General features: G+C 40.4%; 1 protein-coding gene across 17 annotated transcripts in view; it reads left to right on the forward strand.

Moving 5' to 3' along the window:
- The window catches only part of CNTN4 (contactin 4), a 994,033-nt gene that overhangs the window by 959,243 nt on the left and 17,874 nt on the right, over window positions 1-16,916 (forward strand). For 11 of the 17 annotated variants that reach the window (XM_078351515.1, XM_078351513.1, XM_078351516.1 and 8 more), the window contains 6 exons: window positions 502-677; window positions 5,551-5,671; window positions 9,302-9,460; window positions 12,099-12,248; window positions 14,145-14,215; window positions 15,242-15,476. In XM_078351515.1, the coding sequence (XP_078207641.1) occupies window positions 502-677; window positions 5,551-5,671; window positions 9,302-9,460; window positions 12,099-12,248; window positions 14,145-14,215; window positions 15,242-15,476 (912 nt within the window). The remainder of the gene's footprint in view (window positions 1-501; window positions 678-5,550; window positions 5,672-9,301; window positions 9,461-12,098; window positions 12,249-14,144; window positions 14,216-15,241; window positions 15,477-16,916) is intronic. The other 6 variants (XM_078351514.1, XM_078351518.1, XM_078351519.1 and 3 more) reach the window with 1 other exon arrangement.

Consider the following 16,916-nt stretch of genomic DNA (forward strand, 5'->3'; position numbering starts at 1 on the left):
ATTTGTTTTTCTTTCCCTTCTTTCAATTTTCCTGAATTTCCTAAATTCCCTGTACTAAAATGTTTATTACTTTTACAATAGAGAAAGCCCAACAAATTTCAAATCAACATGGATTTTTTTCTGTTTGCACTTAGCTTTCTAGTGAAAGCTTTCTATGTGGCTTTCTAGTGAAACTGGAGAGACAAGAAAACCTTTTCAAAGAGGCAATTCAGAGCAGGCTGCTAGAAAGCTCCTTCCATGAACATCTTCAGAGATCTCACCTCCAGGCTCCCCGGCTGAGTTCTGTTGCTCTGAGAAGGTTCACATAATGAGTGTTTTCATATTAAAAATGACCTCCTGGCCTGAGTCTGAGCTTCCCAGATGACTGAGGTTTGCTGGTCACAGCCTCAGTAAAAAGAAAGCAAAATTACTTAGTATTTCATCCTGCTCTTGGAGTCTACATTTTATTTCCACACAAGCTCACAGACTTTGTTGTTGTTGTTTGTTGTTTTAACTCTCCAGATCCAACAAGGGTAATGGTGCCCCCTTCCAGTATGGATGTCACTGTTGGAGAAAGTATTGTTCTGCCGTGCCAGGTAACACATGATCACTCGCTAGACATCGTGTTTACTTGGTCATTTAATGGACACCTGATAGACTTTGACAGAGATGGAGACCACTTTGAAAGAGTCGGAGGGGTAAGTATTAATATCAAACTGTCCACAGAGAACGTGGTATACAAATGAACTTCTCAAAACTGACTCAAACCAACTCGTTTAGACCAACTTAACAATATATTTAAAGGTACTACTTTAGAATTTTGTTCAAGTAATCTTATGGCAAGAAACTCTTGGTTAATTCTTGTTCCTTTTTGCACAATAACTGTGTCATCACTCATTGAGCAGCCCTATATGGCAGGATTGCTCTCTATCTGGAACCAATCCTATAGGTTAATTATTCATTCTGTGTATGAATTAAAAATTGAGGTTCACAGTCATCGGATGACTTGTCTTGTCCTCATAGCTACTGAATTGCAGAACTCAGCTTAAAACTTCAAATCCCAAACTCTGTGTCACATATCATACCATATTCCTTAGAATCTGATTAAGAAAATAGCTTAAGGATAGTTTTCTTCTGTTTGTAGGCTGCTAATTAAACTCCCTTTGACCTTGTAGAAGGCTCATCATTGCGAATTTAGGCATTTCTTTCTTTTTTTTTGAAGTCTCACTCTGTCGGCAGGCTGGAGTTCAGTGGCATGATCTTGGCTCACTGCAACCTCTGCCTCCTGGGATCAAGCAGTTCTGCCCCACCTCCCAAGTAGCTGGGACTACAAGTGCACGCCACATGCCCAGCTAATTTTTGTGTTTTTAGCAGAGATGGGGTTTCACCATGTTGGCCAGGATGGTCTTGATCTCTTGACCTCATGATCCGCCCACCTTGGCCTCTCAAAGTACTGGGATTACAGGTGTGAGCCACTGTGCCCAGCCGGGTTTTCTTTCCTGTATCTGAAGGTGTGATTGGGTTATTTACTATCTCCAGGTAATTTGAATTTAAAATGACTGAGTTTTCAAAATGTCTTACTTTCCATAACTGTATTATCATTGAATACATAGCAAGAAGAGGTTAAATCTGGAAACAATTTGTGTCTATCACAATCATTCTCAAAAAATTTTTTCTGTTCTAACACAACTCTATAGTCCCACTGATAATAAAGATTGACTCTGGCTGCCATTTTTATAAAGGAGTCCAACCAAAACATAGCAGAATATAAAAATGGGGCCTTGATTTGAAAAACCCTCCCCACTTTCTATGCCGCCATAAAAATCTGTCCATCCCCTCTATGTTGAGAATAAGTTTCTGAAGTCATCCATATGATACATTGAAAGCATATTTTCTACCCAACTACAGTACTAGCCCTGTTCATTACATTCTTGCTACCTTCAGCAAACAGAGTTTTTGCAGTTAAATCACAGAACACCAAAAACCATTTCAATGATTGTTTCCTCCATTCTGTGCCAAGTGTGGTATCTGATTGGGACAATTTTAGATGGCACAGGAAAGAAGTTAATTCGTTACATCAGTGGAAGCCTTGGTTCATTAGGGATTATCTCTTGCAACCCTGATTGAGAAAAGCTGTATGAAATTGCCAATGTAACCATTCTGGACCTCTTTCACATGGTTCAGCTTAATAACTCTGGCTGAGAGAAATATTAACTACTTCACAAAGACATTGGAGATGTTGAATATTTTGAGATCTAGGAAAGTGCATAGCCCAATGCCTACCACAAAAGAAGTGCTTGATAAACTTTAATGGTAGTATTAATTGAAAGAAGGGTGACATTGATTGTAATAACAGGAAAGTATAAATTGAGAATATTCTTCATAAATTGAGCAGAATGTTCTCACATTAAAACCAATTTCTTGGGCAGGAGAGATATTAAAAGTGCTAAATCCCAGAATGGCACAAGCACCAACCAATCAGAACAGATGCCTGACCAATCAAAGTGGATGTCCTACCATTCAGACACATGTAGCCTTTATGCTGAGATGGTGCCAGGGCTGAGGCAGAAACAGGGACTCACCCTAATGAAGTTAAACACTGATGACCACCTTTTGTAGAGACAGTGCTCCCTAATGTTGCTCACATTCATCTTTCTATGGGAAATGTCTGTCTCCTCTGTTCAGTGCTAACACCAATCAACTCCTGATGAGAAATATATAGAAAATTAAGGACAGCACAACTACATGTGAGATCTAAGTGTATTAGCCACCAGGATCATTAATATCTGTGGAGTCAGGACTTAACAATGGAAGAGATACGCAAGTGCAATTATGAAGTCAAGTCTATTTCCATTTCAGCTTCCTGGGTCAGCATGGTGGAAATGATGCTTGTATAGCTAACCTATTGAGGTTTTAGAAAAGTTATTATTTCATTGTCTTCTGATACCCCTTGAGTATTCTGTCAGGAACAGAACAGACTGCAGTGGGGTAAAATAAGCATATGCTGTTGTTTTCTTTGGTAGAAACATAAAAAATTTTGATCTTAGTTAATGTTTGGGTCTGAATGACTTCAAAGGGAAAGAGAAAGTTATTGTGGTCTCTTTTAATGAGACTCTTACCTCACTCCTGACTCTATTTTCTGCTGTGTTTCAGTTTTACTTTAAAAACACAAATCCAGTCAAAATTTGTAAATAACTACAGTACATTCTAAATCACAAAATCAAAATTTTCTGTTAATAGGTTGCTGTGTTCTGAAATATCCAGGCTACAAGTTTTTTTGACATTTAAGCCCTTGATGAATAAAGTGAATTAGTGAGCTGGTGTAGGCATTTCCTTAAAGCCAATGTGTCTTCCCATCTTCCCTGAACACATTCCCTGGGGCCTATTTTTTTAAATCCTGTATTCAAATGTGAATTTTCTGAGGTAAAGTATGTGAAATTTCTTAGGTAAAGTATCAGTCATCATAATAATGATTATGATACTAGTGATGATAATTCCTTGTATCGGCAAAGTGCCTAACCATTTATCAAGCACTTTCTTATATACATTTGACCCTTGAACAACATGAGTTTGAGTTGCTTGGGTCGACTTACATGTGGATTTATTTTCTACAACACTTAGATTGAAAATACAATATTTTTGGGATGTGAAACCCACACATACGGAGGATGGACTTGTCATATACACAGGCTTCAGAGGGCTGACTGCAGGACTTGAGTATGTGTAGATTTTAGTATACTACGGGTCCTGAGTCCAATCCCCTGTGTCTACTAAAGGATGACTGTAATAGCTTTTTAATCCTCACAGAAATCTTGTCAAATAACTTAACAATTATTTTCCCATTTTATTGAGCAATTATAAGACTTGATCTGTAAATAGTGGCATCTGGATGAGAAACCAAGTGTTATAAACAAAAGACATTTTGGGTTAAAATATCACAGCTTTTCCTGAATTAGGAAATCTTTAACAATCATTTGACATGATTGTTTCACAAAGAAAATGCATCATGGCCATCAGTAATACCAGTTTCGAGTTAATCTATGTTTCACAGTTTTCAGAAGGTTTTCACATACACAATCTCATTTGGTTTTCACAACCTAGCATGAAGGTCAGTAAAGATCTTCTAAAATCAGTAAATTAAGGCCAAGAGAGATTAAGAGATTTAGATGAAATCACACAGCAGGAATCAGCCCAAGACAAGTAAGCACCAAAACTGTAACTCTTCCTTCACTCCACACTTTTGCATCTCTTCTAATCCTATTTCTAATTGGCAGTTCTATCTCTTCCATTATCCTTGGTAAATATGAATGTGACATGTTGTACTGAAACGGTGGACATAAACAAAGTACACATTAATTTTGAAGGAGAATGAGGATATGGTCTTTCTGGATGCTAGTCTAGTGTTATTGTTAATAACAGGGACTATATGGGTTCAAATCCTGGCTCTACCATTTTTCAGCTAAGTGACTTTAGGCAAGTCTCCTAACCTCTCTGTGCTGGAATTTCCTCATCTGTAAAGTAAGGATAACAAGAATACCTGCCTCAGAGGACATGTGAGTATTTAGTAAGTTTAATATAAATAAAGCACTTGGAAACTGCCTGTCATATAGTAAATACCATTAAACATTATCCAGTACTATTGTCATTGGAGAAATAGCAACAGAAGGGTCTGTGTTAATTTCCTACTGTATAGTTTGGAATGGGAAAATGACGGAGGGCCAATATACTCTAAATTATCTTGTCATCCTTTATGGGTTTAGAATGAAGTATAGTTTTTCAAATCTGGCCTCTAGTGTGGTCGCTTACTCAAGCAGCTGTTCTCCAAACTTTTGATTAACAGGGCTATGAACCAAACTCCAAGGTGTAGCAGTGTTCTTCAGGTAAAATGCTGCCTTTGTGATAGCCTGTGGAATCATCTCCTCACATTTATTAAAAGTACCGTGCTGGTGAACACTGCAGGAATATTTCTGGGGCACACAGACATCCAGACCAGGATGTAATTAGTCCAGTTCATCTGCTAATCAAACTTGCATTTGGCATTTGGAATACAAATTAGCAGTGTTCCACACTAGGTGAATTGAGATTTCCTCGGAGAGCCTGGTCGTCCTAATCCTTTAATCAAACCTGGGAGCAATAAGAATGCTGACTATAAGAAAGGGTTTACAGTAAAATGCGGATACTTCCAAATGTGGGGTTGCTTTCCTTTTCCAATGGTAGAGTTCTAAAATATCAGAATGCCAACAAACGCTATACACTGAGGGCATGTCTGACGAAACTCACAAAACTAGATCAACAGCCACTGTAAGATACATCCTTCCAATGTGGGTGCAAACTGCTCCAGAGACTCAGAGAAGCGAGACACCTGAGGTCTTGTCAAGGATGTGTTCTGAAAATGTTGGTGTTCTTATCTCTCAGGCAGCCTCACATATTTTTAATAGGCTACGGGTTGCATCACTAATGTTTTCATCAGCCAGTGTAAAATAAATCCATTAGTCACAGTGTCCTTCATGTGATAATGATATTTAGAGCTCATTAAAAAGTAATTGTAGCCACTTTCCCCTACTTTATCAGCAGGATTCAGCTGGTGATTTGATGATCCGAAACATCCAACTGAAGCATGCTGGGAAATACGTCTGCATGGTCCAAACAAGTGTGGACAGGCTCTCTGCTGCCGCAGACCTGATTGTAAGAGGTATTGGATTTGGTTGTTGTTGTTCTTGAAATACTTTTGTGATATATACTCTAGCACAGAGTTCCAAAAGCCTCAGTGGTTTAGAATTATGGAAAAAAGTCAGGCAGAAGCTGAACATTGTAAACAGTGGTTTAAAGTCCACAAAAGTTTCTGGTGCATGTACAGTTCCTCAGTGGCGGTTGTCAGAAAATGCACCAAATACATCCAGTAACTTTACACTAAAAATAGCTCTTTCAAGTGCCCGATGATGGCTGTTGTAGTTGATATGACCTCCTGGAATAATTTTAGTTGAACAAAAGCAGATAAAGAGGGATTAAAGTGTGCCTTTTTATGTTTCACCCAGGCTACATTGAATTAGTATCCTAGTATAGAACAGCAGCTGAAGTAAAACTATCACCAGGTTTTTCCGAGTTTCCTTTTTTCCCTAAACTTCACAGTGCTGTTCAGTTCCTAAAATAGGGTTTTGGGAGAGGACACTTCCTGACTGCCTGGGATATAGTGTATAAGCTGAGAGTTGATGTAAATACTAACATTTTTGAGATTCTCTTGAATATTATCAATATGACCTAATTTGGACCTGAGAGCTGTGACCCCTCTGGCTGAGCCACACCAACTGAGTACATTCCAAGCCTCATCAAACCAGTTGGCAAAGAAACTGTAAATGGACTTTTAAGAAATACTTTTAAATGAAAATTAAAACCTTCACAAACCAGTGTACATACCAAAATCCAACCTAGGCATGCTCAGGGGCTTTCTATAGCATTAAAAGCGAGGCCAATCCAGACATCAAAATAATCTCTTGGCTAGAGCCTCCTTCATTGGAATCCCAAACAGTTGGTGTTTGAGGCATCTTTGGCCAGCAGGCAGAGTGCATGGCAAAACTTCGAATGAAAGAAATAAAAATTTAGGTATGAGAATTGGAGGCAGGGTTAATCTGCATGCACAGAGAACAAGGTATTATTGGAAGCCATGAAGAGTGTTGCTCTATCCTCTAGGCATAATGTAAGGGGCAGGGAATGTGTGGGAGTTAGCAACTTAAACTAATTGTCAAGAGAGGTTCAAGAAAAAAAGAAGTTCCAGTGTGTCTGCTTTGTTCCCCTTTAAATTGCCTTTAAAAAAACTTTCAGTAACAGTGTAGACAAGGGCTAGATAGGAGAAAAAAACTTTTAACCTAGGTAGATCTGCCCACAGAATAAGTTATAGAAATGTGTTTATTTCCATTTTAAAATACACCAGTGCTGTTCTGCTCTCCCCTTGGGGACAAAAGAATTCTGTTGCTGAAAATTTATCCTCTATTTAATTAGGATAATGTTCAGATTAGCAGTTTAAACACCCATAAATTAGACTAATAAATATTTAAATCAGTAATACTTGAAGTTCTTAAACGATATTGTATACTTCATTTCACAGAAAATAACATTAAATACCAGGAGGAATTTGCAAACGCAGTCTAAAAGAAAATCTAGTCTAATCAGTTAATAAGGCCAATAAATTAATATGCCGTTTAAAACCATAATCTTTCATTTTATCTCCTTCAGCTCTGCCCTTGCAGCTTTTCTTGCACATTACAGAGAAGGGAGGCAGGAATGTATTTCACCACCCTGAAACAGATTTTCATATTTGAAACTATAGCAGCTTTGAGTCTTGGCTCCAGTTTCTTTGATTTTCTGAGACCTGCTCTATAGAACCCATAGTACTCTAATGGCAGCCAGAAAGGCCACCCTTCCTGAGGGAGAAGCAGACCCCAGAATCAAACCAATCTTCTTTTTGCCGTTGCCCTGGACAAAATCTTCTACATGCCACCGAGTTTGTTATCATTTTGTTCAGAGGACAAACATTTGTACATTTTTCATTTTGAAAGAGGGAGTCAACTTCCCCAAAACAAAGTTGGTAAACACTCTGTAAGGTCATATCTATGCATGGGTAGGAACCGGGGACCGGAAGATAAAAAAGAACAAACAAATCCAGGAAAGTACCATCTTCTCTCCAGTGGCCAAATTCATACCAGCCCTTCATCTCCTTCCTATAGAGAGGCCAACAATGGACCTAGGTATTTCCTATTGATTTAATTCTTTGAAGAGTTCAGAGGGAAACACTTTTCTATTTGTGGTACTTAGGTTTTAAAGGCCATCGATGCAGCATCCATAAAGAAAAAAGGTGGGGAATGCCAGGATGAGAAAACTGGTAAAAAAAAAAATTAAATTGTCTTCTAGACTTTATCTGGTTAAAAGGGGTCCCAAGACCAAAGGTTACATCAGCTCTATCTAGGTGGCATTAGACTGACATGCTGAAATGTCACCATGGAAAATTAATCAGTTCCAGGATACAGATTTCCAGACATTTCATTCAGGAGTGGGAGGAAGAAGATAAATTTAGTCTCACCTGAGGGTCTATAAAAATGATTTTTAAAAAAGGAAAGAGAATTGAGGGCATCACGTAAAGGGTGAAGGAGTGAATTCTAGAACAAAGTCTAACTTCAGGAAATTGCCGTTAACTTTGCACTGCTCTGTGACAGGTCTCTTTTTTCCCTGTCCCTGTGACATGGCCAGATAGTATTTGGGTACTACAAATGATTGCTAGACTGGGGATTAGCAAATCCCTCCTAGGAATATCTCCTTATGCTCATCTAATGGGCATGAGGTTTGTCATTATGTCCTCTCACCATCACCTTCCCTCCTGAGGTGGTCAATTGTACCTTGTTAAAAATGCATTTAACTGCCTGGTAAGAGATTTTCATGTTGGAAAGCAGGATAGCTGTGGGTCTTTGCTCTGGCTCTGTTGATATTTTGTCTTTACCTGCCAGCTGCTTTTCATCCCTCTATTTCTTTATTAGTTTCAAGCCTTCATTTAAATCTGATTTCTTCCCCTTTCGATGATTTAAGTACATGGACAGAAACAATGAACATCAGGAAGAGAGGTAGAAAAATACAGGTATGACTTGCAGAAACTACAAATGAGGGTATTTAGAAGCCAGCTCAATTTTGAGATTGCTTTGAAGAAGGGAGCACCTTGACTCTTGCGCACTGGCCATTTTCACAGCAGTTCCCTTGCACACAAGTGTGTGCTCATGTGGGATGCAGGGTTGGGGGTTGAGGAGAGTGCTAGTAATTACAGAGTAGCAGAATGTGCAGAGCAACACTTTAACCTTCAAAGTTTTAAAGCCATTTCTGCTCAAATCTATATTCCCAGTGGTAGAAATATCAATTTCTAGCAGACTATAATCCTTATGAAATCAGGAGCGATACCTATCTTTTTTCACTACTATATCCTCAAATAACACTATATGATACATAGTAGGAACCTGTAAATACATAATGAATTAATGAATATTAATGGTACCCCCATATTCTCTATTAACATTATGTTGTTGTAATTATTTGTTTACCTATTAGTTTTTCATATTAAACTGTGGGCCCTTCAAAGGAAGGAACTTTGTCTCATTTATCTCTGTGGCTTCCAAGCCAAACAAAGTTCCCAACAAATAGTTGGAACTCCAAAGGATTTAACAAGGGATGAATCTGTGAGTGGGTATATAAATAAATGGGTCAATGCCCTATTCAAACACATGGATCCTTTACTTTGGGTATTTGAATACACTGCTCCAATTCTGGGGGTCTTGCTCTTTCCCAGGTCCTCCAGGTCCCCCAGAGGCTGTGACAATAGATGAAATCACAGACACCACTGCTCAGCTCTCCTGGAGACCCGGGCCTGACAACCACAGCCCCATCACCATGTATGTCATTCAAGCCAGGACTCCATTCTCCGTGGGCTGGCAAGCAGTCAGTACAGGTACCATATTGGATGCTTCGCTCAGTGACATCGGGAACTCAGCATACCAGACATAGCACTATAGCAAGGAACATCTAAGTTCTCATTCAGACACTACTCCAAATGATCTATTATGGCAGTGTTTCCTAAACCTTGGCCAACTGTACTATCATTAATATTTTTCTTTTTTTTTTGAGACAGAGTTTTGCTCTGTTGCCCAGGCTGGAGTGCAGTGGCACAATCTTGGCTCACTTCCAACTCTGCCTCCAGAGTTCAAGCGATTCTTGTGCCTCAGCCTCTCTAGTAGCTGGGATTACAGATGCCCATCACCAAGCCCAGCTAATTTTTATATATTTAATAGAGACGGGGTTTCACCATGTTGGCCAGGCTGACTTCAAACTCCTGACCTCAGGTGATCCACCTACCTTGGCCTCCCAAAGTGTTGGGATTACAGTGTGAGCCACTGCACCTGGCCAATATTTTTCTTTGTATCAAATCTTAGTTGTTTTTTGTTTAACTTATCCTAAGCAATAGTATCTGTGAAGTGGTATGTCCAGGCCAGGTTTGGTGGCTCACGCCTGTAATCCCAACACTATGGGAGGCCGAGGTAGGTGGATCGCTTGAGCCCAGGAGTTTGAGACCAGCCGGGGCAACATGGAAAAACCCTGACTCTACAAAATATACAAAAATTAGCCTGGCATGGTGGTACACGCCTTTAGTCCTAGCAACTCAGGAGGCTGACATGGGAGGATTGCTTAAGCCCAGGAGGTGAAATTTGCAGTGAACCAAGATCACACCACTGAACAACCAGCCTGGGCGACAGTGAGACCCTGTCTCAAAAAAAAAGATATGTCTGTTGTGGTGGTTACACATATATTTTCCCTAACACATATTAAAAATACATTACTTATAAAAAAATAAAAATAAAATGCATCCATCTGTATTATCTGAAATCATCTGTGTAGCACTGTGGTACACTTTGGAAATCAGTGGTTTCTGCTTGACTGTAGTCACAGGCTTTGTAAAGTTTGCATAGTGCTCTCAAAAAACCAGTAACAGAGGACCATAGGGAGCCTCTTCACTTGCTGCTCTTCTATTTTGAGACCAGGGTCTCTCTGCCACCCAGGCTGGAGTGCAGTGGTACAATCACAGCTCACTTCAGCCTCGACCTCCTGGGCTCAGTAATCCTCTCACGTCAGACTGTTGAGTAGCTGGGACCACAGGCAGATGCCCGCATACCCACCTACTTCTCTGAAATTTTTTGTAGAGACGGGGTCTTGCTATGTTGCTTAGGCTGGTCTCAAACTCCTGGGCTCAAGAAATTCTCCTTCATCAGTCTCCCAAATTGCTGGGATTTCAAGTGTGAGCACTGTGCCCAGCCCCATTGTTTTAGATGGATAAATTTGGGGATAAAAAGACATGAGATTTCTTTTTAACCAATTTTACAAATTCTTTTTAAAAAAGTTGTTAGCAGCAGCACTTTCATCTGGTTTCCCTTTATTACATTAATACAGCACTCCCTATTTTTTAAAAAGTTTCATAGTTCTTTCTCTTTGCATCTTAAAGAATTCTTATACCATCCCCACTTCTGTCAGTACCTCTAGATTGGCTCATTTTCTTATTTAGATTTCATTTAAGGATAAGTTGGATGAACAAGTAGTTATTAAAAACAAAATACACAGTCCTCTAGACAGCAAAGGTAGCTATATGGCCTTAAGGTTTTGAAGAATATGCCCAGTGTTGTGCAATTCATATGAATCTTATTGATTTTAACCCCAGTTTGTTTTTTCATTTTAGTTTACCAATCCTTAGAAATGGGTTTATGTGTTTCCTACTGCAATTACTGAGTCACAGGAGTGCTTGAAGAAGTAAAGATGAGAAAAATGTGGAAGTTAGGAGATGAATTCTAGTCCTGACTGCTAATTGGCTGATCTCTATACATCTTCATTTTCCTCTTCTGTTAAATGAGCACAGTAAGAATTGTTTAAGAATGAATATAGGCCAGGCATGGTGGCTCACACCTGTAATCCCAGCACTTTGAGAGGCCAATGTGGGTGGATCGTTTGAGCCCAGGAGTTTGAGAGCAGTCTGGGCAACATGGTGAAATCTCATCTTTACTAAAAATACAAAAAAATAGACAGGCATAGTGGCATGCACCTGTAGTCCCTGCTACTCAGGAGGCTGAGGTACAAGAATTGCTTGAGCCTGAGAAGTGGAGGTTGAAGTGAGCTAGGTTTGTGCCACTGCACTCTAGCCTGGGTGACAGAGAGACCCCATCTCAAAGGAAAAAAAAGAATACTTTCACCTTTCTCACAGGATAGTTGAAATAATGTTATCTGGCACTACATAATAAATGCTGAAACACATGTGAAGTGGTGATAGTAATGATTGAGACGGGTAGCTTGGAGCCTTGAGGAATTTGTGTCTTTTACGATGTCATCTGCAGGTATCTGATTAGTGTGTGTTAGTTTATCATACAGAGATAGTTCTGAGATTACCTCAGTCAAACAGCTGTTGGTGCGGCTAATATCAGAATACTGACACTTCCCTGAATGCAATAACAACGAGGATAGGTGGATGTTCCTATCTTCCTAATGTAATCTCTGCATTTGTTTTCTGAGACCCTTTGAAACAGCCCCCACCTTTTGCTGTCTTTCAGTCCCAGAACTCATTGATGGGAAGACATTCACAGCGACAGTGGTGGGTTTGAATCCTTGGGTTGAATATGAATTCCGCACAGTTGCAGCCAACGTGATTGGGATTGGGGAGCCCAGCCGGCCTTCAGAGAAACGGAGGACAGAAGAAGCCCGTGAGTAGCACCCGGGATTCAGATCATCTGTTCTGCCAGCTGCTGTTCCTTACGGAAAAACTTTGAATTCTTGCTGCGCTTCAGTGCTCATGCAGCTCTGTGTTAGCATACCCGTTCCCTTAAATGATGATAATGGTAGAAATCAGGCCAGGAGAAGCCCAGCTGAACACGCAGTGGGTTTCAATCAAGAGTTAAGTTTCTTCATTAGGTCCACCTGTACACCAGGAGACACACTGTTCTTAGTCCTCTCAAAAGCCAGCCCTTTCTTCATTGGTTCTTTTGTCACCAAGATTCTAACAGGATTTCAACAAAATGCCCCACATTTCAAATAAAATCATCTCACATAAGTAACTAATGCCAAGAATAATTTCTGACTGCTCTGGGCACAGCCACCATGAGGTAGCCCGGCTAAGAATAAAAATAAAAAATAATTTCTTCCGAAATGTTCACTGAGATTTTCTTAGGGTATAAACCATTCCCAAAACTAAGTTTCAGAACATCCTGCTAATTCAACAAGACCACTCAGCAATTCAGCATGGCCCTTTGCATATACAGCTTGAATGAGCCAGGCGAGAGAAGAACAAGTTCATCGGGGTCAGCCATACTTTTTTTTTTTTTGAGACAGAGTCTCACTCTGTCGCCAGGCTGGAGTGCAGTGGCACGATCTTGGCTCACTGCAACTTCCACCTCCTGGGTTCAAGTGATTCTCCTGCCCCAGCCTCGCAGGTAGCTGGGACTACAGGCGCATACCACCATACCCAGTTACTTTGCATTTTTAGTAGAGACTGGGTTTCACCATGTTTGCCAGGATGGTCTAGAATTCCTGACCTCAGGTGATTCGTCCACCTCGGCCTCCAGAAGTGCTGGGATTACAGGCGTGAGCCACCGCACCTGGCCAGGGCCAGCAATACTTTTACTTATCTCACATAAAGCAGGAGGTCTATGTGTGCAGTCTTTGTAGAGTTTCCAGCTGTGGAGAGGAATAGCAAGGCCTCTACACAAATGGGAATTCTGACCCTACTCTCAGGAAAACAAAAACTCATCTAGATCTATTTGATTGGCTTTAACCAAGGAGATGTACCCAGTCACCAGCCATATATCCCAGTAAGATATTTTTTAATGTGGCCCAGAACCTTTCAGTCACATGGTGACAACAATATAGCTGGTCCCCTGCTTTCTTTTCCCCTTTGAAAACCGTAATTGAATTAATTCCCCTTAGCAATCCTGAGGTGGAAGCTCACATAATTTCCTCTCTTTTATAAAGAAAACTGGAGATTAAAGAGGGTAAGCATAGTGAGCCAGGGGTCAACCTCTGTCTGCCACTTCCTTCAACACCCAAATCCAAACTGTCTTCCTCCAAGAAGCTGTTTGCCCACCCCAGCTCTGGGCAGTCTGCTAATCCGGAATGCCCCCGTGCTTCTCCATGCTGACTGTACCTTTCTCTGGTTATCGACCTTGCTCTAACTGTGGTGCAGGCACTCTTACCCTTCAACCAGAATGTAGGCTCTGCCTTGGCAGAGTTTGTACTGTCTTTCCTTTCTGTATCACCACATGGCTAATAAACGCTGAACCAAACATTAGGACAAGGCCTCAGTCCCTTCCCCCTTTCCAGAACCCCTCAGCCTCTAGGGATGCAGCTGAACAATTGGGCAGACATGTCAGATAACATGTGTGCCTTGTTGAATGGGAAACAGGTAATTAATAGCAGTCTCCTTGGTACATTTCACTTCCTGGAACTGATGCCTTGGGCCCCTTGAGATGCTGTTGTTGATCTCCAAAGACAAAGGGGTCTGCCTCAGAGTACTCATGGAAGGTGAGTCACCTCTGCCAGGCAACCTTCCTGACCCTCATTCGCCTTTGCTGCCTGACATAACTGTTTTTTTGTCTCCTGTGCAGTCCCTGAAGTCACACCAGCAAACGTCAGTGGTGGCGGAGGCAGCAAATCTGAACTGGTTATAACCTGGGAGGTAAATGAATCACAGAATAAAAGGAACATACATGTGTCAAAGATATTTTATTATTTTCCTCCCTGTTAGACATAGCTTGAAAGTTTCCTCCTCTGTTTTTAACGGTGAAAATTCATTTGAGTGCAGACACTCCCTCTCACGTAGCTAATGGCTAGCAGGAAAAACACCACTTGCCCATCCATTGTTGAGGCAAGTTTTAATTGGATCCATCACAGTAAAAACAATCATGAAAGGAAGACAACACAAGTTAAAGAAAGAAAGAAAGAAGGCTGTTTCAGAGAAAACCAGTTTTTCTTTTCTTCCTGAATTGCTGCATGGCCAATTGATTTAAAATGTCTGCCAGCAATAGATTCAGTGCACCAGCACAATTTCCTGGCAATTGGCTTTGCTTCTAGAAGGGGCCCTCTTTTAGGAGGCAGTTTTTAAAACAACCTGGAGGAAAGTTAGTCAGCAATTTATTAAAAATTGGCTTTGACAGAAGAGGTGGGAACTTTAGAAAGGGTTTGTGTTTTTGAAAGAGTCTAAACAAGAGCTCCATAAATTAAAATCTTTCATTTACCCAGAGCACAGCAGTGAAAGAAATCACTTATCCCTCCAGCTGAACTCTTCCCTCTGAGAGAGAGGATCTTCAGCCAAGATCAAAAGATCAGTGAGATCTTTTGTCTACTTGGCAATGGAGGGAGATTAGTATTAAAGGATATGTGTTGGAAATGTTGTTTTTCAAGAGAACAATGTCAATTTTTTTTTACCATCATTTCCAACCATGTCAGAGCTGGGTCTGCCCCATCAAAGAGCAAGCTCTGGACTGCAGATCTTCATTACATTTTTTAACCCTGCCCAGTACTTTGTAACTGCTTAAGATAGACTGACTGACTACAAGCCCTAAATTTAAAAGACTTTTAACAAAACCCCAAATAAGATGGGTGGAGAAGGATGTAGACAAGAATGTTACAGGGAAACAAAAACGATTTTTGCATTTGACTCAAACTACTATGATTTCTGAAGACCACTTCCCTTCTTTCCCAGACGGTCCCTGAGGAATTACAGAACGGTCGAGGCTTTGGTTATGTGGTAGCCTTCCGGCCCTATGGTAAAATGATCTGGATGCTGACAGTGCTGGCCTCTGCTGACGCCTCCAGATACGTGTTCAGGAATGAGAGTGTGCGCCCCTTCTCTCCCTTTGAGGTTAAAGTAGGTGTCTTCAACAACAAAGGAGAAGGCCCTTTCAGTCCCACCACAGTGGTGTATTCTGCAGAAGAAGGTATGGTTTATGCTGCCTAAATCATTGCTTGTTAATATTTCTTCAATTTTTTTTAGAACCAAAAAAGTTTGGTTCATTGTCCACCATGAATCTCTTGAAAAGATAGCAACTGCTCTGTATATGAAAACACATGGCTATCCATTATTGCTTCTTAAGAAATCATTAATTATCCATTAATGATTATCCATTAATTATCCATTAATCTGGTCCATTGCTAAGGACCAGAACTGCTGGTACTATATAAGATCTTCGTATCTATCTACATGTTACATTTCTTTCAAAAGAATTTTATTTTTGCCTTTAAGTGAATATCAATATATAATTTGCATTTCCTTACCACTTGTATTTTCATAAAGCATATTGTGCTTATAATTTATTCTCACTTATTGAAGAAAAGAGTAAGTCATGAAACAGTGTGATTGTACTCATTGTCATCCATACCTTCATTATGTTTAACATTTCCCACACATTATTACTACTTCCATGCTATCCTTGCTCTCAGGATGCCTCTCACACAGTTTTCATTACCACTGGAGTTTGTCTATGTTGTTTTAAAGATGATGCTGAGAATGAGACCGTGTGAAAATATCTGAAAGGTGAATTACTGATTTAGAGTCAGTGAAGATGCAATAACTTATTCCTGATTAGAGACGTCATCCCCTTAGATTCAGTAGCCCTCCATGATCTAGCTGCTGCCTTTCTGTCTGTCTCAGCTCCTGATGCCTTTCCCTGCATATTTCATGTTCCAACCATTGCCAAAGGATTTAAAATTATTCAGACAAGCTTCAGCCTTTGCATAGGTTTCAATTTCTCTTAGATAATAGTTCATGTTTCTGGATTATGAAAATGAGAGGAAAAGGGGAAAAGTACAGTCTGCTGACATTACTAAGGTTCAAGAGAGCCGGGTAACACTTCAGCTCCACACTGCAATGTGTATGATCTTGGATGAGTCACTTATACTTTCTGGGCCTCAGCTTCTTTGGCTGCAAAGGAGAGGCTAGACTGACCGTTTCCGAAATTTCAGTTAATTTGCCAGATTTCTGCTATAGCCGTGTACCATTTGTATATGTTAACATTTTTCTTCCAATAGACTTCCTTAAAGAAGAATTTAGTGGCCAAGCACAGTGGCTCATGCCTGTAATCCCAGCACTTTGGGAGGGGGATGTGGGAGGATAGCATGAGCTCAGGGGTTTGAGGCCCACCTGGGCAACACAGCAAGATACCAGTATCTACAAAAATTAAAAAAAAAAATTAGCCAGGCATGTAGTGGCATTTCTGGCCATGGTCCCAGCTACTTGGGAGGCTGAGGTGGAAGGATGGCTTGAGTCCAGGAGGTCAGGCTGCAGTGAGCCGTGATTGTGCCACTACATTCCAGCCTGGGTGACAGAGTGAGACCCCATCTCAAATAAGAAAAGAAAAGCAGTTTTTAGCCATGTTGTA

This window comes from Callithrix jacchus, chromosome 15 (assembly GCF_049354715.1).
Source record: "Callithrix jacchus isolate 240 chromosome 15, calJac240_pri, whole genome shotgun sequence".
NCBI lineage: Eukaryota > Metazoa > Chordata > Mammalia > Primates > Cebidae > Callithrix > Callithrix jacchus.